This window comes from Anguilla rostrata, chromosome 1, assembly GCF_018555375.3.
Source record: "Anguilla rostrata isolate EN2019 chromosome 1, ASM1855537v3, whole genome shotgun sequence".
NCBI classification, from domain to species: Eukaryota; Metazoa; Chordata; class Actinopteri; order Anguilliformes; family Anguillidae; genus Anguilla; species Anguilla rostrata.
This window is the reverse complement of record NC_057933.1, coordinates 63,702,176-63,730,054: the sequence shown is the minus strand read 5'-3', so window position 1 is coordinate 63,730,054 and position 27,879 is coordinate 63,702,176. Positions and strand designations below refer to the sequence as shown.

General features: G+C 39.6%; 1 protein-coding gene across 1 annotated transcript in view; it reads left to right on the top strand.

The window, feature by feature from the left end:
- Positions 1-3,136: 3,136 nt before the first annotated feature.
- LOC135262118 (raftlin-like) overlaps positions 3,137-27,879 on the top strand; it is a 49,393-nt gene continuing 24,650 nt past the window's right edge. The window contains exons 1-4 of the mRNA XM_064348985.1: positions 3,137-3,740; positions 9,395-9,560; positions 21,719-21,893; positions 27,335-27,443. Coding sequence (XP_064205055.1) covers positions 9,416-9,560; positions 21,719-21,893; positions 27,335-27,443 — 429 coding nt within the window. The 5' untranslated portion in view covers positions 3,137-3,740; positions 9,395-9,415. The remainder of the gene's footprint in view (positions 3,741-9,394; positions 9,561-21,718; positions 21,894-27,334; positions 27,444-27,879) is intronic.

Here is a 27,879-nt window from a genome sequence, read left to right as displayed (position 1 = left end):
AGTGGTGTTACAGCACAATGTTGCCTGTTTGAGATTTCCTTTTGATATGATGTGCTGTTTCCTCGACACGCCACCCAGTAAAGTGCAAATCCTGTCAATGCTTTCTAATCATAAAATCACCCAATCGAAGACCATTTTTATTTGTCCACTTTTATTGGTCACCAAAAGTATTTTCATTGTGAATGCATGTAGGTTATGTGCTTGTACACATGCAGTTACATCTGTTGTTCAGTGTGGGGAAATTAATGACAAAATTGAAAATGTTTTTAATGGTTTAAAATATAGTTGATCCAAGCACATTTCTCTCTCTCTCTTTCTCTCTCTCTCTCTCTCTCTCTCTCTCTTTCTCTCTCTCTCAAATGCAAAAAACTATCAAACAGATGCAATGTGAATCTTGGCACTTTCCTAATGATATCCAATATGTTGCAGTTCTCTGTCAGTTGGCAGATATCCATTTATATGAAAGATAAAAATATGAATTGGATTATTGAATTTAGAATAAATCGAATCAAATTAATGGATTTCACAAAATGGAGGGTACATACGTACAAGGACTGAGGTGATGGACAACTTACATGGCGGTCTCATATAAAGGTCAAGACGAGTAATTGACAGATATGGATATTACTGATATTGAAAGAGAAAGCTCTGCTGACCATGGAACATGACATTTTTACCTAATGAAGCTTTAAAGTCTAGTAAGAATTTAATCTGAGTCAAGTTTCATCAAACCCCAGGCACATTCTGGGGAGGAGAGATGGTGGTGATGTAAAAAAACAAGTGTTTTAGGTGCCTTGCTGGTCTCAAATTTTGACCTGAAAATAGAAAGAATTACTGTATGTCAGGGCTAATCTGTACGGTATTGGTTACATGTGGTGGATGGATAGACCCACATACCAAGAACCTGAAAACAAGAAGGTCTCTCTTTGGCTTCATTAGCAGGGTGTTCCTTTCCCTCCTCCCACATGACTGTAAGAACGGATGGTGTGAATGACTAACCCCTCACTTGTATTTTTATGACAGTTTGGGGTGTGCACTGAAAAACCTTTGTGATTAATGTGTTTTTGAAACTTGCAATGAAAAACAAGAACTACTTGTTGAGACTCTAGGCCTGATTAATGTTTTCAGTACTGCCATAGGTTTAAATTACTTTATTACTCCGAGTGAGGTATTAAAAACTGAGCTGTTATGAAAGCTTTCATACACTGGAACTGTGTTTTAAGAGTAATGCAAGAAGATACTTGGAATTTGCAATGCATTTCTGGAGCTCTTATAAAAATGATCAGAGCAGAATAATCCACATCACCCTCACTTGATTCAATATTGTATGTATTGTATATGTCTACATAGTATAAGATCATATTTTCGGACTGAGCAATGTTTATAACTTGACTTTGCGTAAGTAGCCCATATCAGTTATACTATTCTACAAACTTGTAATCCTACCATGGTACAGTCCTGCAAAGGTTTCTGCAAAATGGATTGGACTTCATTAGTACTTGGATGGGTGAAATGGGAAAATAAAGTTACTGCTGGTAGTGGTGTTAAGTCAGCAGGAGGAAATCTTCCCTCTTGACCAGGTCATAAACCAATATTCCAGTGCAATAGTGGTGATAATGTGCTGTGTGGATATCATCTATTGGGAGAGATTTTAATCCAAGGTCCTGACTCTAATTATTCAAAATTTCATGGTATTCTTTATCAAAAGGAGGAGGGTTCTCTGATAACATGGTCAAATATCCACTGGCTATACAATTACTCCATTGTAAAATTGGCTAAATACATCCATGACTTTTCATCAGCAGAGATACGGTGGCTATTTTGGTGTCATCCAGGCGCATCCAACCGTACAACTTAATAATAAACAAGGTGCAAGAAAGAGTAAAGAATTTTGAAATCCTTGAATGCTGCTGTATAAGTGTTATATATTACCATGATGATTTTGCTGATAAATAGGGGAATTCTGACTGGCTCCAGAGCGTGCTCAAAAGGAAATTAAGACAACAATTAAAATTGAATGATTTACATTGTTGTAAGTGACTGTGCAATATCAAGACATGTTACCTTGGTCAATACGCTTGACTAGTTTTTTCATCGATATAATCAACATACCTTGCAAGCTACTTGCAGAAAAGTTTACTCAGATAAACAAGAGCAAATTTCCACGAAAAGCACAATTTTCTAGCCTTTATTAACAATCAATTAGTTACATACATTTGCTTGAAAGTACAGAAGAAACATTTATAATAAACCTGTAGCTCTACTGCCATTATGCAAAATCACCTGAGTGTATTTAAATCAATGGTCGAACTTCCGTCTCAAGCAGGTGTGTTTTATTTAAATGAAATCATGTTTACATAAGCATCAGGTCTTACTTTTCCAATCTTGTTTTCCAGGTGGAGACTGAGATGCTGACATGGAAGCTGTCTGGTTTACATTGTTATTGTAGCAGTGGCCAAATGGAGTACGAAACACATGATTGCATCTGCTACCTAATTAAAATGGAAAATGAAAAATCATGTTTTTGAGACCACATGGGGATTTTAATTTCTCGTAAACACATCTGTTTCCCAGCATTTCCTGATTAAGGAGTGGCACCAGTTGTGTAATGTTGTGAAAATCACAGTGGTCCCTGCTTACTAATTTAAGAGGGTAACCTGGTTCTGTGTCAGAAGTCTGTCCCGGTATCAGTCTGCCCTCTTGCAAATTGCACTAAATAATGAATATGCATCTATAGGGGGCCTCGTCTGAGGCTTATAAAATATACATTTCACTACAGAGGAGTGCAGACACAGACCTCCTCGACCACTAAATACCCCCACCCCTTAATATCTCTTCCTATCTCTCTTACACACACACACACACACACACACAACTCAAGTGCCCAGGCTGTGCCATGTCTCCTGCTATCTCTCTTCCCTCTCCCATTCTCACGTACCTTTCCATTCCCCTGCTCTGTCTCCTGGCCTTTCACTCCCCTCCCTTCCCTCTCCTTATATCCCTGTCTGCCCTCCTCTCTCTCTTCCTTTCTCTGATTCTGCCCTCTCTCTCTCTCTCTCTCTCTCTCTCTCTCTCTCTCTCCCTCACATCCTCCCTCTCTGTCTCAGCACCCTTTCTCCCTCCCTCCCTCCCTCCCTCTTTCCTTCTCTCAGATGGTTTCCTCAGTCAGTCAAATGGAACCGTGCAGGCTGCTAGAGGAGTCTAGAGTGAGTGAGGGGCTGAGCTGAACTGTGACGAGGTCAGACTGGTCTTTTGTTTACAGTCAGTCAGGGGAGAGGAGTGAGACAGAAGCGAGACCGTGCACATACAGCAGGAGAGAGAGAAAGGAGGTAGAGATGTCAGAGGATGTGGTTTTCCTGAGCTTGCAGAACATCATAGAGGCATACTTTGAGCATGACTTAAACAAGAGGAGGCAAAGTGTATCCGCTGCTCGCTTAGCTCCTGTCACAGCTCTGCTGGTGCCGCTCGCGAGAGGAGATAGACCGGTCTGTTTAGGGGTTTGAAACTCAGAAACACAGGACTGCTTTTTTCTTTTCCTTTTTGTGTTTGAACTGAAAAGCTTGCATTCTGTTTTGGATTTACTTGACATCAGAAAGAGGCTGCAAAGGATTTCATCAGAGACTCAAGCAGAGAATTGCCTCTCACTGACATGAGTCCATCTACAACTAGAGCTTGCACAGCCATCCACACCTGATCACACAGCACACCTCCAGGATCTGGACCCAACAGCTTCAGTACAGGTAATAAATAAACATTGTTTCCACACTTAAACAAAATTTTTCTTGATTCAACATGTGGACAAGGCGGAAGTTGAGTCATAGGTCTATTCAAAACTTGCTTATTACTCAGTAAAAAAAGAGAGAGAAAATAGCTTCCTTTTGTTTTTATTTTTAAATATTGTTTGATGTTGTGGTCAATCAATATAAACCTGAGCAGGTAGGTTATTGTAAAGAGTATGAAGTTGGTTAGTTTAGAGTGCCTGACGATATCCACAATCCATAGACTCCGGGAAAAAAAGTGTATATTAATCACACAGATCAATGATCCGGCCAAGTCCTCATGGATAGCGCGTGGTACTGAGCTGAGGAAGAATGCCAAAAATTTCCACCTGGCTCCGTCGCACGAACTCTGATAGCATTTCAAACGAGATGTGCATGACATATTAAATTGTATTCGCCGCAGCCGGAGAGAGCGAGGGGGAGAAAGAGAGAGGGAAGGGGGGTGGCGGGTGAGACCACTGCTCGAGCGAGCTGCCGTTAATCAGTTCCAGCCGGCGAGCTGCAAGCTTTAACTGTTTCGAGCCGCCTTCGCCCCAGGAGCTCGCGGACAGAGAGGCCGTCGCCGCTGAGGAATCCGTGGCACTATATCGGTGACAGGGCTTGCGTCTCCATGCTGAGAATCCGATTCGATACCTGCTCACAGAGCTGTATTTCACTGCTTTTGCAACGTGTTTATATTAATTACAATTACGAAACGTGACTGTCATTTCTCCCTCGCATTTGCAGAACTCATTATTAATGCCATTATTAATGTATAGCCTAATAGTGTTGGCTATCCCCTCGTTTCTTACAGTCTACCTAGCATTTTAAAGGAGGTAATAAACAAGTATGGTTTCGAAAGTAGGCTACGAGTTATAGTGTACTGGTATGGTATTTCATCCACTGGTGTTTGATACCTGATGAAAATAAACTTTCATACTTCTGAAACATTCGCATTTACATCCAAGCTAAATTCAAATCTGAAGCTTAAGGGCTTGATATGCGAATTGTGGTCAAAGTAATGGCAGTTTAACAGTATTATACTCTAAGGCTTAGGCTACCTCTTTGTTATCTGAAATGCTCCATTCTATGATCTGTGATTAGAATGGCTTATTCTCCTATTGGACTATTTTTTTTTGGTAGTCATAGGAACGTCTATGCCTTAGAACAAGACAAAAAAGTTCCAAGGAAAATATTGATTTTGTTCCATTAAAGCAATTTTACAGTGACTAAACGAAGATGGAAAAAAATCCTCTCAACTCAATTTCATGGAGGTAAATTTAGCATGTCTGTCTCTTTGTAATGGACAATAAAGAAAATAAGTAGCCGTATTGATCTAGTCATGTTCTATGGGAATATGTCAATATTCCTGTCTGAAAAGCAATGGATCTTGCCCTTCAGTGCACATTAATAAAAAATGTCTTGCTGTAAGCCAGCATGTGGAAACAGTTCATATACACCGAAGGAATCTCAGCATGCCCTTTGCTGGGGCCCAAATAACAAAATTCCTGTGTGAAACTGACAGAAGGCCTCAGTAACACTTACTGTAGTCCTTATGCATTTGGCAAATTATATTCTGTGTGTGATTCATGGCAAAAAGGAGAATACTTTTCCTTGAATCGTTTTCCTACTATGGATTTTATTTCAATCAAACATAAAATGTTTTCCTTAAAATGTGTATAGCGTACATTTAGTAATAAAAAAACATGTTCTCTCCCCCTGTGATGAAAATGATTGCACTAACAAGAAATGTAATGGCTAGCTCGGTCACACTGACTCTACAAAATGATTAGAGGGAGGGAAGAAGGGGGAAAGTGACGGAGAGGGTGTAAGAAATGGGTGTCCTTTATTCTCCTGAGTATGGAGTACTCGTCAAGAGGCTTGTTCCCATGGTGATGCCTGACTGCGTCTCTTGCGTTTAGTTCACTGGCACGAGCCACATTTGGTCCTTGAGACGATAAAGGGAATGGCTTCGGCTGCAGGGCCGACATAAGCGCTGCACATCTCATCTTTGTGAATCCCCTCAAACGGGGACACGTTGTAGACCGTTAAACCGACATTCTCACCTCTCAGTAGAGACTCGTGTTTACTCTGTGCATTGCGCGGCCAAATATTGTTTTCCATTGTTTGACTCATTTCGGTTTTATCCAGGTCGTCATGTGGGATAGTGCTGCTGCACAGCAGCGTGCTTTGTGTTTTTCCTTTTAAAGCCTTCTATGTAAAAATTATATTAAAATGTTGATGATTTGGAAACTCGCAACAAGCAAAGGAAGCTTTGTTGCCAAATGCAGCAAATCACAAGTATTTAAATAAAATATCTGCATTCAGCTGCTTTTCAGATGTAAAGATTAGCCCAAAATGTCAAAGGTTTCAGCATGATACTGTCATCAGAGGAATCTGTTGTTGTGCTGCCATTCTTTATGCTGAACTCAAAATCTTACCAAAGGTGTACAACCTCATTGGAATTAAATCAGTCCCTGTATTTTCAGGAAGGATAATAAGGGTTCTTGACTCATGGCAGATCTATAAAAATACAAATTCAAATCAAATGGAATGTGACATTACTAGCCAAGTACAGAAAGCCCTACAAGATAAAAAAAAGGTGCTTTGTTCAAGGGACATGTTTGATCTATGCGCCTCAGTTTTTAACTTTCAGACTCTAATAAGAGCTAGGCTTAGTTCTTTTGAAAACATACTATTACAGCAAATTACCATGGAAATAACACCTTCATACCTTCCTGCTGCGGAACAGATTGAGAACGGCTTGATTCTTTAAAAAAAAGCACATCCTGCCTGTGTTTGATAGACAAGGGTGTTTTAATTCCTAAACTGAACAGACATGTGACTGTAGCTCTGTAGCATTTATCCTGCCCCCCTAAGGGTCCATCTGTCTCCAGTGTCACCCGCTGTTTCAGCCTCCCATGCTCAACTCCTGTCTTCTGCCGCCGTAGAAAACACATGGCCCCCCCATTCCCTGTTGCTGGCCTCATGCTCCTGTTCATCTCTCCTGTTCCTCCTTGATTGTGCTGAAAAGCAGGAAGTAGCACAGTCAGGGATAAAAAGGAAGGAAGAGGGTCCAAACAAGAGGTTCCCCAGCTCTGCCCTCCATTTTTCCTCCTGAACTGACAGCAGTCTATAGGAAATTATGTCTTGCAAATAGGCTCAGTGCTTTTACTCTTTAGACCCCAAAGAGACTCTGTAAGACACTCAGTTACCTGTATGTATGTGTACGTATGTCCATCTCCTATAAATGCAAGTATTTATTAAAAATATTAAGAGGACAAATTTTACCTTCAAAAAAGTTGTCACCACACTTATATTTAAGTTTTCTTTTTACGAAATATGTCCTCCTTTAAATTGTATTTTAAAAAATGTTCATGGCGTGTAGCCATCCTTATATTATTCAATATTAGCAATAATAGAATAATGGTAGTAATGCCTCTAATAAGCCACTTGAAGAATTCCATGACTATAACTCACTACAAAACCTTCATTTTCCATCTGATAAGTGACCACCCAGACTGTACAACTCAACTCACAAGACCAGAGCCGTATTTCTTCTACAGTCCACATGGTCCTAGTTTCAGCAGCTAAATTCATGACAAGCAGTTTAGCTGCAATATCACATTGCAAAAGCCACCATACCCATCCTTCAAACAGCATGTCCAGCCTGGTTATGCAACACTGCCAGAGAACAGCAGGGGGAAGGCCGTAGCTCTGTCACAAAGCTCAACCCTTCCTCTGATGACAGTTACACTGAAAACCTTCCGTTTTCTCCTTTGCATAAAGCAGCATCTTGTGAAATGACAGAATTGTGATGCAATACTGTGAATTTACTACAACTGACATAAAATTCCTGTTGTGAATAACAAATCCTTGGCTCAATTAATAATTTTATGTTTTTTCTCATTTCCGTAATATTGCGTCTTGTGGTTCCTCTTCCTCTCTCTCTCTCTCTCTCTCTCTTGTGTGGGAGGAGAAAAGATGGTGGACCAGGGCAAAGAGGCCAAGAAAGGCAGTGTAGAGCAGAACTTTTGGAGAAAGACAGTCGCTGTAATCATAAACAATTCTCACTTCCTCTGATCCAAAAATACCCTCCACGACATCTCACTACCCTGCTGTCTCCACACACTATGCAAATAAGACCCCTACACGGAGTTTAGTTTTTCTTCTCTTTCTTCCCCCATCTTGCCTTTGTTCTGACTCATTTCACCTCCATAGATTACACACTAAGCATCCCTTTGGATTCACAGACATGTTTGAGCTTGGAATGGTGTTACATTAAAATGTTACTTAGTGCAGCTCTGATATTTATGTAAGCTTGGGTATGTTTTTAGGACTTAGAAAGCATAGTATTTTTATTTTATACAGGATATGAGAATGGTGTTTGATATGAGTTCATCAGGGGCACTTTTTAAAGGAAATGGGTTGTGATTTTTTTGGTCAGTTACCCTTTTAGTTTCAGAATTTATATGAACATATCTGCTTTTATTCCTGGGAAAGAAACTTTATTGTCAACACAGAGGAGTGCATGATGGATGAGAGAGTGAACTGAAAATACTAGGTCTTCTCCACTTTTGATATCTTAAGCTTCAATGAACACATGTGGCACACTTCATTAAGTAATCTTTTCATTAATATTTTGTTCACAGGAGAGGAGCAATGTCTCCATGGATACAATTTAACATTACTTTCAGATACTGAGAAACGTAACCACTCTGAAAGAACACAATTATTTGTGTGGTTTTCACTAGAGATGTTGGTTCTCCTGACAGCGTTTATAATTGCATGATGGTAATAACCCCTCTCTTTCTGGTATTCCACGTCATCTCATTAAAGTTGCCCCCCTTTGTTTAGGCCGGCTTTGTGATGCATTGCCTCCTTTCCTAATTACCCATTTCACAGCAGAATTTTTTTGTGATTGATTTTCACCTTTTCATTCTTCTCCGGTCACCTCATTAACAATGCCTTGGCTCTCATCCTCTCCAGAATGGCCTCTCAGATTGGTCAATTGCAAGGACTGGCAGAGTGTAATTAGACGAGAATATAATAAAGTGTGTCCCTCATCACCCCCCCCCCCCCCCCCCCCCCCCGGTTTAATCAGTGGCACACAATAGGATATTACCTGCTGCAGCCGATGCCAGTACGATGGCAAGTCGCTGTCACAACACATTTGGGTGAAAGCTGCCCACAGCTCTTTAGGGCCCCTTTGCTGCCACTCCTTGGTTGTCTTTCTCTAATTCTATCCCTGCAGGGACAGGCTTGGGCTCCCTGTGAAATATAAAGCTCATTTGTTATTTATTTATTTATTTATTTATTTATAGGCACTTATCCAATGTGTTCACCTTTATTGGTTTCTCTCCAAACTCCCCAAGGATAGAGATGTGGCCCAGAGAGCCACTTGTTCCTCTCTCTCTCACATGCCTGTGCAACGCAGCAGTCACCAAGCTAACATTTCTCTCTGTCCTGCTTGTCAGTGACATGATGAATGACTTTCTCTCTCTCCCTCCTTTCTCTCACTTTGCACTCTTTTTCTCTCCCCCATGTCTTTCCCCTCACATTCTCCTCTTGGTCTCTCAACTCACTCTCTGTTCTTTTCTGCCCTCTCACCCTCTCCTCTCCCTCTCTCTCCACAGGTGAGTAGAGACACCAGTGAGATGGGCTGCGGACTGCCCAAGTTGAAACGTTCTGAGGACAGCAGTCCTGGGAAGATCTACTCCACCCTCAAGCGCCCTCAAGTGGAGACTAAAGTGGGCGTGGCATACACATACCGCTTTCTCGACTTCATTCTTGGAAAAGAAGGTGAGTCATCAGCACAATCATCTCTGAAGCCAGGGCAGGAAGACCATTAGAGGCTTTATGTCTGTCAATACTAGCATTTTCCTTCCTGTCATGATGTTGCGTGAAAGTCTATGATGCTGCAGGCAGATTCTTTTTTGTGATTGGCACCACGTGGCAAGAACAACTGTTCAAAATCAACTACTGATGTACAGCAAAACTTTTGTTGACATGCTATGGTATCAGAAACATTCAGCGTGATATCATTAAATACATTGACCTTTTGTGATCACGCTACTTGAAATATACTGTATGCCATAAAGCCAACTGTATATAACAGAGTTTTAAGCATTACGTTATGTTAGTGATGAGACATTTCATTGATGACATTTAAATTAAAAACAACATTAAACTGTCTTAAACTACTTTCTATTTATCAAGTGTCACATGACTCTAGTGTCAATAAATTATGTCATGACAGGTGACATAAGGTACCCTGTCTCTTGGACCATAGTTACTGTAAATTCTGTCATGTTTCTGTCATGCTCATGACAGCATGGTGTCAATTGTGTGGTATATAGTTGAGCCAGAGTGTTACCCATTTTGTGATGGGAATGGAAAGCTTTGCTACTGCTTGCCTCCTTTTGCCATGCATCAACCTCCCTCACGCCCTCCCGTAGACACAGAGCACGCGATTGAAGGTGTTTATGAGATGCAAATGCTGGTGCTGTTTCTTTTTTAACTCCTCAAAGTTGGCCTGCATTTTGAATCATGCCGATGGGAATTCTTCGGAGGTTGTCTCTAAATATAGAAATGTAGTTGTTTTTCACAAAGCAGATTGAGACCAGCCCTTCAGTGGAGCTACAGAGTATGTTTTATCCCAGAACGCTCAATGACATTTCTGTCTTGTTGAGATTAATCCTTGGCGGAGCTTTCATTCGAAACCAGCTTCCATAACCAGGCTTTATGGCCCCATGTAAAGCCAGACCAATTATCCTCAGACTCCTTGGCCTTGGGACCCTCATTTCCCAATCGCAAAGGGCTATTGATTGGAGAGTAATCCAAACTACCTATCGCAGGGTCCCTTGAGAACATATGTTATCCATCCATCCATCCATTATCTATACCCGCTTATCCTGAGCTGGGTCGCGGGGGGTGCTGGAGCCTATCCCAGCGTGCATTGGGCGAGAGGCAGGAATACACCCTGGACGGGCCGCCAATCTATCGCAGGGCAAACATACACTCACTCACTCATACCTATGGGCAATTTATGGTCTCCAATCAGCCTACCTGCATGTCTTTGGACTGTGGGAGGAAACCGGAGTACCCGGAGAAAACCCACGCGGACACGGGGAGAACATGCAAACTCCACACAGAAAGGCCCCAAGCCGAGATTCGAACCCACGACCTTCTTGCTGTGAGGCGACAGTGCTACCCAGTTGTGTAAGAAATAACATTTGAAGTTTTGTGTGAAGTTTATTTCAAGCCTTTTGTAAGTAGATGTAAACTGTTTAAACTACTGTGTAAACTGGACATTGATGTTTTGGAGCAAAAGCAATTGTTAATGCCTCACAATTCAGGTGAAAATAAGACTCTCTAGAGTCCTAAGACAAGGTCTAATTTTACATTATGGATGTGATTTTGCTAAGAGGAGATCAAACATGAGTCCAGATGTCTTCTTGTTCATTTTTTAGATCACTAATTATGAACGTTTTCACTCTATGAATGGTTGGCCAGCCCACCAGAGTGTAATTACATGTGTTGAAAATATATTCGCAGATGTACAATCAGTCATTTCATGCTACAAAATTAACTAACTATGGCAAGGAGTTATCTGTAATGGTGCCAGAAAATTAGCTTCCAATGTCTACACAAGCCAGTTTCCGTAAGCTCTGTGGCATTATTTTTAAGGAACTCGTCTTATAACCTAAATGTTGCTGGTTAGTTTCCCTACTATGGTAAATAACCAGTAGAATGAAAGCCTCTCTTAACACGAAAATTTAGAGGCAGGGATAATAACACGGATAAAAAAACTGAATATAACACACAAGGAGCGGAGGACCACTGAGGAAGAGCCAGTATTAAGTTGCACTACTGTTGCAAATTATGAATTTGGGTAACTATTCTGATAGCCTTCACATGTGCTGTCATAGGGTATGACTGAGTATGTGTCAAAATACATTGAGAGAAAGTACTACACCAGGCTCATAAGCTAAGTTCATTTGTTGTGTAACTGAATGATTCATTCTACTTTACCACCCCTCTTTGAGGCACTTTTTATCAGCACTGCAGCTGTAATACTGTTGCCATCCCTATCTTGCAGTGCCTTCATTTTACCAGTATTACATTTACATATATATACAGAAGTGACATGGTGCTTACACAAAGCCCAACCGTATGATTTGTGTGGATTAAATGCAATGATAAAGCTCCAAAAAACATCTGACATCAGTGACAATATGTGTCAACCAATATGAAGATCGTGGCACTTGCCTTGAATTTCCCGCACATCAGTGTGTTAACATGAAAGTCATCCAAACAGTTCAGACATTGGCTTTGTTGAAGGCTTTCTATTGTGCCAGCAAATCCATGAATATGCTCCATTGTGCGCATTTCCCTTCCACTCTCAATTTGAAATTGAATGGGGGGTTGTTCTCACTCAAGTTGGAAAATATTCAGTGTAAAATTCTTCATGTAATTTTCAGGCTTTGGGTGAGAATTGGTGCCTGGCATTATAGCTATTATTGCATCAAATGTTATCTGTATTCCTTCTACTTTGATATTTTCAGTGTGACTACAAGGTTCTGGAACATGTTACAAAAAGGTTACTTAAATATGAATTTCTTTGAACATGGAAAAGATAAATGATGAACACCTATCAACAAAGCCAACAAAGCAAAGCCAACAAAGACCTTTAAAAATATGGAGTGTGTCTCTGTTGTGCGTTAATAAACACTTTAAATCCCTCACAGAAAGCAAGCCAAGAACAAGGTGGAAATGCCTAATTAGTAACTTTTAAAATAATGTATATCACAAAACTCAAAATGTTTTTTTAAAACAAACCTGTGTGCCAATAGTCTCAAGGCAAACAATTGATACTAATTATATGGAAAACCTACCCAGGTAGCATGGATGCTGGATTCATTTCACATTGCATGGATAAGATAAATGTGATGTGCTCTTCTCACTAGTCTTAAAACTAGAGTAAAACAACTGCTGACATATTTTTTGTCAACAGAAAGCTCAGATCTCAGTGTGGTTCCTTCCTCTCCGTGCTCAAATATCTGATGTATGTCTCATTGTAGACCATCAAAATGTGTTTGAGATTTAACTTTTTTGTACTGGAGGAAATTCATCTTATTCTTGTTATTCATTGTTTCCTGTATCTGAGGCCTTTCAGTGTGTGGTCACTCAATCCAATCTATAGTGACTGCATAATGCGAAGCATGTGAAGGAAACAGAAAATATAGTCTATATATAGTTATTTGTTGGGTTTTTCAAATGCTTTTAATTGCTTTTACCTTTATTGAATCAAATGTGCCCTTCGGAATCTGATTTCAGCAGCAGATAGGGGTGCAATGCTCTGTTTTCAGGAGGGCATCATAGCCTTTAGTGCTGCATGTTATTACCGGCTCCTGTATTACATCCTAACATCTGCCAATGCCCACAAGAGTAATTCACAATATCCCTGGTCACTCCCATGATGCTCTACTGTGTGTTATTGTCCTCCTGCTCTGATTCAATATGGCAGTATTGATTCTGCTCTAATGCAATCTGGAGATCCTCGGCCGTGGAGTAAACAGCCTGAATTTAACAAAGTAAAAGCAGACTTCTTTGTCTCCTTCTTTTTCTTTCTCTCTCACAGCTGTATTGTTATTGAAGACACCACAAACAAAGGGATGCTTATTTAGCTTTCTTTCATGCCCCCCTTGTTTAAGTAATTCATGCTATTGCAGCCAGGTGGAAATGCACATATAGCAAAATGATGACTTCATCCTTGACCTTACTTCCTCCTTGAAATGTTTCATCCCTGGTGTGTCATTGTGTTGTTTTTGGACACAGACAAGTTTTTTCCTGATTACTGTTAACTCTTGAATTAAAATTATTTATCTTTATAAATTTTTTTCCAATTTATAAATATGTAAAATTGAAAATATTTTGATTGTCTCATAAGCTAATAGGGCACAGAGTGCATGTGCAAATACTCCCTCTCTTAGAGCATCAGTTATCTGTCTAAGTCGTTCTTTCTAAAAGATAGTACTGTATGTAAAAAAATTTAAAAATCATTAGAAATGTTAAACTTTTTGTGTCTGTCAACTTTTTAGATCAGTTTATAGCCAGTGTGTCAGTGTCCACTCAGACACTGTGAGACACAGTACACAGCACCTTTAGAATCTCAGTCCAGGCCCTCCATTCCATGCGGTGATTCTTGCTTTTTTAAGTCAGGTTTGATTATTGTCAGATTTTGTGAGTAGTGTCTTTCACAAAAAAATGAATCCCCAATTTTTCCACATTACTTACTAACCCTGTCATATGGTTTGATCCTGTTTCTTTCCTTAGCAATGTTCACTGTATCCAAGAAGGGAAGGCATTTATTCAGCAATTGTGTTCTAGCCCATAGACTCACCCTAGCCTCTTGACTGTGGTAATTACAAAGTGGACACACAAGCCAACTGTTGCAGCTATCATAAATAGTTTGTCACTGGCTGGCTTTGATTTAGAAGCGACAGTGCAAATCGGTATCAATACGTGTGGGCAACAGGCCCTGAAAGATGGACAGCACAGTTTGCCCAGAGTAGCTGTGTTGAGGCCAGAACAGATCATTTGATTTTATTCACACAGCAGACAAAACCATTTCAGTAACACAAACACTCACAGTAAATGATAAACAAGTTTCGCTAAACGTTGAATCATAAGAACAATTACAATTATAGTGACATCTGTAATTGAATATTTGCAGATGTCCAAGACATCATTAAGTTTGAAAAAATGATATCAATTATACCCTGCAGTAGTCATTTTTTAATTGCTGACAAAAGGTAACAATTATTTTTTTTAAATGTAAAAAGTACTGAAGTACTTTTAAATAAATGCAGCTAATGGGTGGCTCAGCCTGTCAATGCGCTGTTCTAGCGCATGATTGGATGCCAGTGCCAACTGTGGCTGGCAGCCTCGCTGAGTGACCCGTAGTTGGCGCTAGCATCGCCAAGGTTAGCACTGCACTTGGCTGGGATAACAGCTAAAGTGCAAGCTCGACTTGGCGTGATAAGAAGCAACTGCTTATGTTACATGTTTCAGACATACTTGTCTGTGCTCTTCGGAATCTATAGCAGAGGTTGCAGCAATGAGCACAGATAAATGTGAACGGGCATTCCATATTAGGGAGAAAAGAGGAAAAAGCATTTACAAACATGACAGACCTAATGAATCCCGATGTTAGTACATTTTATTAATTCAGTGTCTTATCATTCATTCAACTTGTGTGATATAAGTTGCGGGTGGGGCCTCTGTTAAAATATTAACGTTAACGGAACTCAGCCTTGCAGATGATCATAATTCACTGAGACCTGTATTTAAATTTTTATATTTGATAATTTATGCAGGCAAATGTAACAAACCACATAGTCTCTTAAGATCTCAGTATTTGCATTTAAAGTACATGGATTTTTTTTCATATCTTCAGCCTATTTCCTCTGGTTTCCATGGAATCATCACTATTGCAAGACTCTCTGAGAATATGGCAATTGTTGGTTTCCATGACAATCCCCACCTGTGGCTCTGTGTCACCTCCACGCACAGAGCATCAGCATGGTGTGAAGAGAGATGTGAAGATTATGGGTAACATGTTTTAATTCAGTTCACGGGCATGGGATATTTATGCAAGCATCTGTGTGCTGCATAAGGTATGTGTGTGTGTGTGTGTGTGTGTGTGTGTGCATGTGCGTGCATGTGCACAAGTGTTACATGCAAAAGTATTTGGACTGTGATTTGGACCATTGGATTTTAAATAAAACAATGAATATGAGGTTAAGTGCATATTTTTTAATCTGAAGGTATTTGCATTCATATTTGGTGATCCGTGTAGAAAGCAGGCCACCATGAGGCAAAACAATCTGAATAAATTGATTAGATACATAGCCAAAACTATTGGTGTGTCAAAAATATATATATAATATATATAAAGACACTATATTATTCCACCATCCTAGTCAATAATATCATATCGAATCAGATCAAATCGAAATATCATCATAATACCAGTGATGATATGAATTGTGACATATCACACTCTAAGGCAGTCTACGTTCGTTGAAATAAGGGTTTGTGGATGATTTTTTTGTGTTTATGGAGGTGTTATGTTGTTCTTCTGCATGGGATTCTTCATGGAAAGTGTTACACCTCATATTTTGTCTGCATTAGTTTTATGACCAATGACCCTGTTGCAAATTCAATTATATGTTAGCAGTTGGCTTGTAATTGGGTTGCATGCAGCATAATGGTGAGGCAATGGATCAGTGACCAGACTGTTGAGAACTCATTGCTCAGAGAGGAACACTAACGATCTCCATTTGCTCAGGACATTTAAGCAGTGGAGTTTGGTCTCAGTCCAACTCGAGATAATTTCCTAAAGTAGCCACCTATTTAAAGATTTAGTTCAGTGAAGGTTTAAGATGAAATATGTAAAGAGGGAATTTATGGCAGTTGTTATATGAGAAGAAACCTGCAGCTGTTTACAGTACTGCAGCAATGTGTTGACTCATTTCCCCATGTTTATTCTGGTGCTAATTAGCAAAGTAGTAAAGCTTGTTAGGGGGGTGTTTAAACGAATGATCCCAGCAGGATTCAAGTGTCCCGGGGCTACTCCAGAGTTACCCCCAGCATGGGATGCTTTTCACCCCCACACCCCCCCCTCCCCCGCCTCCCCCCAGTGGAATCTGTGGCATAATTCTTGAACACTGCAGCTTCACGTATTTATTTACAATGAGAACCACCTGAAGAATGTGCTTCAGGGTGTGTGTTTCAGTTTGTCTCCAGAAAGCACCATGATTCTGGCATGCAGGGGTTGTGACCTTGTGGCATGCAGGAAATGCTTTTTGAAACACTATTGCTGAGAAACCATACACACAGTTTTGTAAGCCCTCTGAAGCAAGAAAACAACATGAATTCTGACAGTGTTTAGGAAACTGCCACATTTGCTACAGCATGCAATGTGTGTCATGTTTATTATTGGCCTGTGATGTTATCTTTGGAAGGTTAGGTATAGGAAATGGTACACCAGAAAGTGTTTTAAAAGCAGCCTCTCTCATTGGCTCTTTGGCCTCTGGAGCCTCTGACAGTGCTTGCCACAGGAGAGCAGTTCATTCTATCAGTCACTCTGAAGGAAACCATGTTTGTTGTCACTTTAAATCCCATATTATAGGATACTGTTTTCACAACCTTAAGGGCAGTAGCCTATGGGAATTTTTCCATTTTAGTTAGCTCTGCATAAAGTGTAAACTATTACAAAGGATTGTAGAGCTTATAAGTGGTATGACAGTGCATTTCTTTTGATTATCTTACAGTAAGTATAAAAATCAAAGCACTACTTACTCCGTCTGCTTGGAGTGCACATGCTTGCTGTGTCCAAACGAATCACATCATCAGATCTGCCTTTGAATACAATCGCACAATTTGAGCCGCATTCATCTTTCAACTCATGGATTTATTCAGGCAGTGCCAGCAGTGCCTTGATTGTGAAAAACCTATGATTGCACTTCTAGCTGCCGACTGTGCAGTTCAAATGCTCACCTGATGATGTATTCTATTGAAGCACACACACTTCTGCCATTTCCTCTCTGGGGGAATTCGATTTCCAACATTTGTCATCGGCAAGATTTTTTTTTTCTTTTCAAAATGAGGAGAAATGTGAAAAGGCATTAATAGATCAAAATCAGTGGACAGTACTTCTAGATATTTAGATAGCATATACATAACATGATTTATTCATCCAGCACAAGCCTGTGTTTGTGGTCATTTATTTATTTCATTGGATGGAGTATGCATTCATACATCTGGATATTCACTAAATTTATTTGGGTAAAATACAATGTTCAGGACACACCCTGAGTGTCTTAGTCTGGATGCACCATAGAACTTTGGTCACAGCTCCAGTTCCCAACCATTTTACTCCACAACCTGAAAAAGGACTCCTGGGCTGGTTCAGCTGTCTGTTGATGAACAGCCTCCCTTTGCTTTGGCATGTGGTCTTTAGGAGCTGTCTCCAAGCAACACTACTGTCAGGAGACAGGAATAACATCTGCATCTGGGAGTGCCTGTCAATCAAATCTGATATTTGAAGGTTCCGAGAGAGTGGCCTCTATTAATACGCCAATTTACAGGCAGACTTAATCACTGGCTTTTTATCTTTTACTTGAGTTGCTTCGTCAGCTTTAAAATGTCAAATGACCTCATCCTTGCATATGCACAATGTATTATTAAGCATATCACTTTATTCTACTTTATAAAATGTCTGTGATGTTAGCTATTCTGAAAATAAAAATAAAATTGCATACTTTGGATTAATTTATTAATTCAATGAGTTTATACTATACACCAGATGCATGCATGAAGTATGTGTGATTTCTTATACATCCAGACCTATAAACCCATTGTGTTGAACGTCCTGCACTAATAACAGGACTGTTCTTATGCGGGTAGGATGTGGGATATGCCATTGAATCTCAGGACAACTGAGGCTTATGTATATTTTTTTGAAGGCAATCGATGAGCCATGAGATGAGATTGCATTGCTGATGACTGTGCCATGTGTGCATCGAGCTTACAGTGCCTAGTGTTCCCAGACTCTACAGTCCCTTGCTGCCCCCACGCAACACAGCCACGTATCTCAGCGTAAGATTTCTCCCACGCTGCAGCTGATCCACCAGGAAATGAGCGCTGTGTTCTGTCTTGAGACCCTGTCTCATTTCACATGCTCGCACAGAGACGTTCCAATCAGCAAAGTGCGAGAATCTGACGGATGGCAAGTCTAAAGCACCAGAAGGGTTTTTTTTCTCACAATAAGTCATTAGACTGTTAATGAAGCAGTTTTATAACCATGCTCTAGGGTCGGTTTTTGAACCACAGGAAGTAGTGATAAGGGGTGATTAGCGACATCACCAGGACATAACCAATGGGCTGACCTATCAGAAAGAACAGGAAGGCTAGTGTTCCCTAATATCAGGTGAAAATAATTAAGTACAGGGTGAAACCTTTGTAAAAGTCTGCATCAAATTATGTCTTGGTATGGGTTTCCTTCAATATGAGATATAGAGATATTTTTTACATATTTTATGGTAAGTCAAATGACTATTTTCTAGTCTCTCTTTGTTATTGCAAAGAAAAAAATGTAATACCACATGTTTGAGCATTTGGAGGATTAGAATTGTTATTTGTTTTAATATATTTGCTATTCCAGATTAGAATTTGAGTCATTTCTCTCGTCCCTGTAAATTGAGTTATTAGTGCCATATGAAGAGCAGGTCTCTAATTGTTAACAGGGAAATAATGGTTGGGAACAACAGATTGTGGATGAGCTTATTAGTAGCACCTCTCCTCCTGGTATTGTGGAGCTAATTTATTCCAGGTTTTTTTTTCCTCTCAAGGTTCATGCAAATTGGATTGAACCATGTCCTCCAGCTGCACAGCAGTGTGGGCCTGAAGTCCTCCTCTCCCATATCACTCAGCTTATTAATTCATATTTACTCATTTATTTTTAAACAGACTGACTCAGGGAAAGAGCCACACAACAGTGCCTCTATGTTACAGGCGTGAGGTTTACATTTTTGGGGTGAACTCATTCCACTGTCAACATGTATGAATATTATATTAAATATTAAATTATGCCAGCATGATCTAAAGAGGGTATGAAATTACTAGGATACAAAGCTAATTTTAGATCACAGTCTGCATTTTATATTGTGATTGTGGTGTATTCCTTGAGAGGAGAACCACTGACACAATATTTCATGTCTGTCAGATAGTTAAAATACTAAGCTTTCCAAAACAACATATATAATACACTTGCATACACTTCCTAATGCATACAAAAGTTGTAAAATGCAAAGCAGGAGTGTCAAAGAGGCAATCCTGCCCAGTCAGACAATCTAACAGGAAGTGCACATGCTGAAGTGGCACAGGAAGTAATTTGCTGAACTGCTCTTTTTTTTGCGAGATTTTTTTCAGTGTACTGTTTGATGATGACATAGTTTAAAAATACTACTTAAAATTATTATTTTTTTAAGCTCACTGGAAATGCATTTGAACAGATTTAATGCAAGTGAGCCACTGATTAAATCCTTGACTATTTATAACAAGTGTGATGAAGAAGGCTTTTTCCCTACGTAAACAAAGTAGATGCAATGTAATTGGCTTTCTTGAAACAATGTGCTTAATGTTTTGAGATTCCATTTTCATCACTTAAATTTAGTCTAGCCTCATAATAATTATGTAAATACAGTCAACATCACTGAGTTTAATTACCCGGTCTACCAAGATACAAATTTGAACATTTCACAGCCAAACTGTGATAAATTACTGTATGATTGTAGTTTCTTGCAAAAGAAAAACTTCCCCTTGCCACTCGTCAAATGCTTGGGCTTGGGTTTCAGTGCACTGTCATTCAGTGTTTCTGCCATTATTTGAGATAAATTCATAAATGCCTCTGTGGCTATTTACCTATTGGGATACAATGGAGGCCGCACCATATTTATTCATCATAATGTTAGAGTTCAGACAGTGGCCATGATATTCTAGTCATGTTAATATCTGCCGGCTCAGTGAATGGCAAACAGCTTTCTCTGCCTCCAGGGAAAACAAAATGATTGCACAATAAAAATGAAATGAAAATGCAGAGACACCAGAATTAATAAAAGATATAAAGATGAAGAATGAGAGCATTTGGATTTTCTGACCTTTGGCAAGAAGGAATGTTATTTCAGTCTGTTATTCACTAAACGTGTGGAAGGCTTTTGCGTTGTGGTTTTAACTGTCATATGATTAATATGATTATGATAGTTTTGGATATTTTTAACTACCATTGGCCAGATAGTAGCCAAGTCCAAGGATTTGTCAAGACACTTTTTTTCTCTTTACTTTTACCTGTAATTAGGCTTACAATACGTGCCTACAATATGTGTACAGTATTAAATATAATTCAATTCTGTGAGAAACTGTAGAATTACAACTGATTACCAATATCACATATACAAGCTCAATCATGTTTGAATTTCAAACAATGTCTGCCACGCCTTGTCATTCACCTGATATTCATTCTCTGCTGAACCTTGATTTATCCAATATCTGAATGGTACATTACACCACCACTTCTCTCCAAGCATGAATCCAACCCCTTTAGTCCTTTTTGGGGCAGGTAGCCTTGTAGTCACAAGACCTCCATCTGGGTTCCCTGTGGTAGTAGTTCATTTTGCCCAGTCCCTGTTCTGTAGGCTACAGTATGTTCAGTTGTTTGATTCTACTGGTTCGCTTATACTGTTCAGAGCTTGACTCTAATTGCCGTCAATGCCATTTTCACATCTTGTTCACATGTGGCAAATCGCAGGGACTGCCAGTCAGTCAAGCACTGCGCCAGTCCATTGTTTATCTTGGCTTGAACGTGAAGCAGCTGTTTGAATCCGGTTAAATGCTGGTCCTGGCTGATATCTAGAAGTGCGGTTGTTGAACGGTGGGCCAAGTGCTCTGTGTGACGTTCATTAGCATAGCGCAGTCTTTGATTCCTGTCTTGGACAGGATCCATGCCTGTTGTTGCACAGTTGGCTGATTTTGACAAGAGGTTGACACACTATGTGTGCTTTTCTGCATGTCCTGTCTCGATTTAGATTCTGCAGACATTATGGGTTTTTTTTTTTTTTTTGGTCTTTCAAAATATCTGTTCAGTCATTGGTCTCATAAACCTTGATCTTCTATTTGGGTTATTGTAGTCATCAAACCTAGCTAAAATCATCTCACACTGAGTAAAGCAGTCCTGTGAAATCACACTAGAAGTAGAACAACTCACTTTTATAAGATTTTCATCCTGTTTTATTAACTCACAGAGCAGGATATTGGTCATTTTGTATAAGCAAAATAAAGTTATTATGGATAATAGCCTGCTACTATTTATTTGTGTGAATTTGTCGTCTCGCCAGGGGCGTCTGGACTCTGTCTCTCCACTCTGAGGGAGTTACCCACCCAGCTTCAGGACCTCTACCAGCAGGGGTTTGTTTTAGCTGCCGTGCACCCCTTCATCCACCCCTGTGGTTTGGAGCATGCCAGCGTCCAGCATCAGCTCTACCGGGCTGTGCTGATCCGCCACTCTGACACGTAAGTGCCTCCTCCATCTTCTCTCATTTCCTTCCATTACTTCTCCCATGGCATGTACGAAGCACAAACAACTGCAGCCACCATTTTAATGTACTGTATCATCATCTGTATTCAGCGATAGAAACTTGTGGATAAAACGCATATCAGTGGTGCAAACTCAAGGCCACGCCTTTTTCTTTGGTCTTTGTTTTTGCTTGAATTTTACTTGTTTTAGCAAGCCATATCTGGCTAGGGTTTTGAAAACAGGTGTGTCGCCACCTAGACGATGATGGTACGCTTGTGACCGAAAGTTTGTCATATTTCTCACTTTTTACACACATCTACTTCTGCACATTCTGAAATAAATTGAGCTTTATTTTTCCCTTTGTTTTGGGTTGACATTGTGTGGGCCTTTTCTTATTTTCTAAATATAGTTTTACAATTATTTTGTTAGAATCATTGGTCGCATTCTTTTTCATTATGAAACTGGATAAGCTAATACTCGTTAGTTATTTATGTGTTATCGGTCCAGTGCCAGGACACAACTAACCATCCGTAACTTTTTCAAACAGCATTCACAGGATTTAATCTAATTTCAACTTAAACATGGTGTAGGTCATGGAGTAGTTCTCAGTGAATATTCCTTGCAGTAACTGCTGTGTAAAAACTGGTGCAGTAGACAGGATTCTCACGCTGTGTTTTCTGAGGTAGAAAGACAATTCACCACATACAGGTGCACAACCCAATAAACACTTCCCCAACACCATCCCCACTGTTCCAAGTCCCGAGTGTGTCTTATATTGAATGAGGGTCCCCTTTGACTTGGGCTGTTTGTCAATTATAACTTTTTGACCTCATCCGCATTGTAATGCCAGGAAAATTAGCTACATGGGGAGACACTTCAACACGTGTGTGCTTGTGTGTGTGTGTGTGTGTGTGTGTGTTGGTACTAGGCTCAGGATCCAGTTCTGTTTATAGTAGCTACCTAGCTACAGGGCTGTCTCCCTTCCCCCCACCTGGAGGAGCACCTCTTGAACTTCTCAAGAGTCCCACTTAGCTTTGTTTTGTCTTCACTCTACACAAGTGTGTGACTGCAGTGAGAGATGACCAGGGGCAGCGTCTGTTCCCCGTACTGTCTAAGACTCCCTGAGTGTTCCAAACTGCGGGTTTGGACGCAGTCTCCAGACTCTGTAAATCCCAGAAATCTCCATGGCTTAATTTACAGTCCACAAATTCACTGCACATTCCTCCCAAATGAATCCATAATTCAAAACAGGCACATTATTTGCTCAGATTCCTCTGAAGATTACTGATTATTTTCCCTTCATGTCTGTCTCCACTCTTTTTGTGTGTGTTTTTATACTGTGGAAATTCTACAGAGAGCGGTATGCTAATAGAGATGTACTGTATAAGAACAAACAGTTTTTTGACGTCACATCATTGAATGGTTGCCCAGTGATAGCAATGCATTATCAAAATATATAACTACAAGAAGCAAAAGGTGTAGTGCAAACAGGTAGGGAACAGTATTGTCAATATCAACCCCCAAACTGCTAACCCCCCTCCCCCCGCACCATACACACACACACGCACGCACACACACACAGAAGCAAACTGTCAATTTTTCTTTGAACTGAACAGCCGAATGAAAATGATCTTAATTGGACATCAATGGGCAGAAACCCATGAGATCATTTGTGAAAGCAGGATGAACTTGTGCAGAGATTCACAGGGGGTGTGGGAGAGGATGGGAAAGGAGTTCTCTCTATAGAGAGAGACTACCTTTCACTTTGAGGGGTGAGATAGAAAAGGGGGAGGGCAGTGGGCCTGTAGATCACAGTTGGGGTGAGGAGAGAGGGAGTGGAAAGGGGCTGCTGATCCTTTGATGGCCCCTGCCAAACAGTCCCGCTTTATCTCAACGTCTGTCACCGTGGAGACAGCAGTCTGCATCAGCACCAGCCCAGGGGGATACACCAAAAAAAATAAAAGATTTAAATCAAACCAACCAGCTCCTCTCCGTTTCTCCTCTCTGACAGCCTGACAAAAACTAAAAAAGGGACTAGGAAAGTGCACATGAAAGCAAAACACTGGATATCCAATCATCGCTTTGAAAACAAACAGACCCAAAAATGTCCATGCCCATCTGGGAGACTGGGCGAGAGGAAAATGTTTGTGGCTTTAAATGTTGTGTTTAGTATTCACACTCGCCCCTGGATAAAATCCCAGCTATTCTCCATAGTCCTATTATAAGCCACTGCATATGGAGCAGTAGAAGTAAGCTAAAAAATGACATTGTTACAGTATTCCCCTATAAAGAACAATTAGCTAGGAAATAAACATGCCCTTCTACTGATATATGCCCTCTGTAAATGTTAACATCATTACTTTCAAGTGCTATTTGGATAAGTGGCCAAGACTGAAATGGCCCGGTCTTTAAGGTGGGATTAGTCAGGCTTTAAAATCAACTTTTTTGAATTTGAAATTCAGATGGAGAGCATTGGCTCATTTTGACCCTGAAATGTCAACTGTCAAATGTCCTATATTCAATTTTGTGGTAGTGAACAATAGAGGTAGGCTAAGTACAAAGCAAAAATAAATAAATAAATAAAATGGACTATTTGTAATGGATACAGCTACATCTCTGAATAAAAGCACACAATGAACCTATTATCCATGCTTAGAAAAATAATGTTGAAAATTGTTAGTTCTAACTTAATTTGCTAAAAGCTTGCCCAGTAATTAACTGCATCAGGATCCAGAAACACTCTTGGTCAGTCATCGGCTGAAGCCATTGTCAGTGAAGCAGAAAGTCAATGGCTTAACATCCTTGGAAACTAGCCAGCTGGTTATTTTTACATTAGCAAGCTCATATGGAGAAAATTCTGTTTGCATAGTCGATAGTCCATCATTTAATTCATACATTAGATGGAACAGTATATATTAGTTTTCCAGCAAAAATTATAATTGTAGATTAACAGTCCTCAGTTGCAGTAATTCTGCTCTGAAAATTAAGATAGAACAGTAGAAATATCACAATATACAGAATCAAAAAATTAATGGGTAAGCACCAGATATTATTTTTAAAAATGAAATACACCAACCGAATGGAAGTTGTCCTTTTTATGTTAATTAACATTATTCTATTGAAATAAAAGCAAGGAATAAGCCATAAAGTCTAAAATTGTTTACTCATTTGCCCTGCCTCCCTATTTCAACAATTTTCAAAATGATCACCTGCATAATATTTTGTCATGTGATAGAGTGAGGAAGTGAGATACTGTCAAATTAGCTATAGCTAGCCTTTTTCCATTAAAGAATTAGCCCATATCGCTACAATTTAATGGGTATAAGAAAGTTGTTGTGATAATGCTAATGGAAAAAATGGAAAAGTTTAATTGACACATGATGCTAGACTAATTCGCTCACTAGAAGTGAATTAGAGTAGATCCTTAAGTAGAAGCTAATTAGCTAGTGCTGTCCATCTGCAGCCATTGATAGAGCTAACACTGTTAGCATGCAGCTCGTGTTGTCAAATATCCTTGTACTGGATGCATAGGGCCACACACAATCAGGCTTCTCAAATGAATCTGGGCAAGATAGCTAAAAAGTTAATTTCCCAATAAGTGCTCTGGTTATTGGCTTTAGGAAGAATCCTCTAACTTCAATCACCTGGCTCAAACCTGAATGGCTGTATTGGGGTAGTCTACAAGATGAGTAATTATGTCTTCTGCAGACTTCCACTCATTACTTCACACATCACATAAGTCATTTTCCGCCATGAATTTGAGTGTTTCCATCAGGAGTGAACAAGTTATCAAAATAGCCACACTGACAACAATTCCAGCTTAATATAATGAAAAACCTCTATACTAAAAAGAATTGGTCTAATATATTTGGGGGATATTGTTATGTGGTGCTTAGCCTTTAAGATAGAACCACGGAAATATCACAATATAACAGAACCCCTGGACTGAAACAAAACAAACACAATGGCATGATATAGCATGGTTCCTTGTTTAGAATGCAGAATCATTTAGAATCAATTGTCTATCCCTGGATTTTCTATATTTACCTTTCAATATCATTGATGTGATCCACACATTCCTTCTGCTTGATTGTTCTATCACAACAGGAATGTGTATTCACATAACCGTATATTTAATTCCCTTTCAAAGTTTTAGCAGCTGTACACAAATCTAGGTTCAGGTGAAAACCCAGCAACATTAGGTTGAAAGGTAAAAGTTTTCTTGCTGACTAGGATGTAGCCATGCTATATCTGGGTGAAACCTTACCTCTATTGGGGTTAACCAAGTCCATTTACATCAACAGGTCTGTCAAACTAGATTTCCACTGCTCTGCATCTAGATTTCGACTTTTTGTCACTGAGATGGAAGGGATATAGAAAGATGCAGTCTGCTCACAGGCACAGAACTTTTACCTCACAGATCAGAATGAAGAGTAACATTTAGGAGCACCGACAGATGAGCGTGTTATATTTTTAAAATAATACTAATCTGGGAGAACTCAATGGACATGATTCACTATTTGAGAACAGAATAGTCTTTGGTCTACTATTTCTTGGCAACAGACCTTTTCAAATAAACAGATCTTAAAGTGAGTTGTGTTACGCTACCTGGAGTTTCTCAGAAAAGCCCCTTAAAGTCATGGATCATTAGAAATATTGGCACTCCTGTTGGCCACGTGCCACAGGACATGTTTTGTGAAACATGGCGGTGGTGTTGGAGCTTTGAACATTTTACGGGCTTACAATGACAGCTGACTCAGGACACTGCAGGTGTGAAATTCATTGTGCAGGCAGGTTCAGCTATTGGGCGTAAAATGCCAGGCATCCGGTCCATCCCCATGCAGGCACGTCTGCAGCCACCCTGTGAGGTGGGAAGGTCCCCAGCCCTCATGTCAACAGGATGGGAGAGCGGATAGCAGGGAGCACAGGGGCATCTGCCTTCACAGAAGCTGTGCTGGGATTTCCTTCATAGAAAAATAGTTTTTCCACTATAAATAGACCCTGGAGCCAAAGATATTTATGTAAGATGAAAAACAAGCCAAGATATCTGTTCTCCTGGAATTTAACCTATTGTGACTTTCCAGTCCTTTAGTTTATGTTATGGTTTGGTTCATTTTGTTCATTTTTGGATCAATGCATAACTCGTAAAACATGACAAACAGATTGATTCTTCACCTCCTACACTCCTACAAAATGACACAAACTATACTGTTGTGTTTAAATGTTCATAATTTACTTGCATTTGCATAATCCTTAAACATATGTCATTACACACATACAAAGACAATACAAATGTATGAGCTATTTGAAAAAATGAATTTGATTTATGCCTTTGATCTTGCCTGCACAAAATGTGTTGAATCGTAGTAATATTAGTATTGCATCTTTGTTGTAACAGATATCGAATCTTCGTTTTCTGTCCCTCTGTCCCCTCCAGTTCAGAGAAGACACAGTCAAACTATGAGCCCAGCCGTCTAGAAATTGACCTGTGCCTGTCAGCAGACCAGTCACCCAACACAAGTCTCATACAGGGCTACGTGAAAAAGGTGAGATCTTGATGAAAGATGAAAAATTTTGTGATGCATTATTTGACTGTTTGCTCCATTGTTGAGTTCAGAATTCTGTATTAAAAAAAAAGAAAAATAATATTAATAACTGGTTACCTGTGACGTCGTATTTTTAATTTTATTTTATAGACATCATCCATGATAATTCAGTTTACCTGCTCAATGGCAGGGGAAATAATATCAGACACAATTATATTTTTGATTGTCATACATTTTGATATTTCATTTGGTATGAGATATTCCATTTATTATATATTGTATACCTTTCAAAATAGGATCTAATGGCTTCAGCTTTTAAACAAATGTAATAGAAAACAAAATGAAAGTTTAGCTCCATGTATAATAAGCAGCAGGTCTTTTATACATTTTATAAATTTTTTTATTTTTATTTTCTGTGCTTCTATAAGTGATAGCA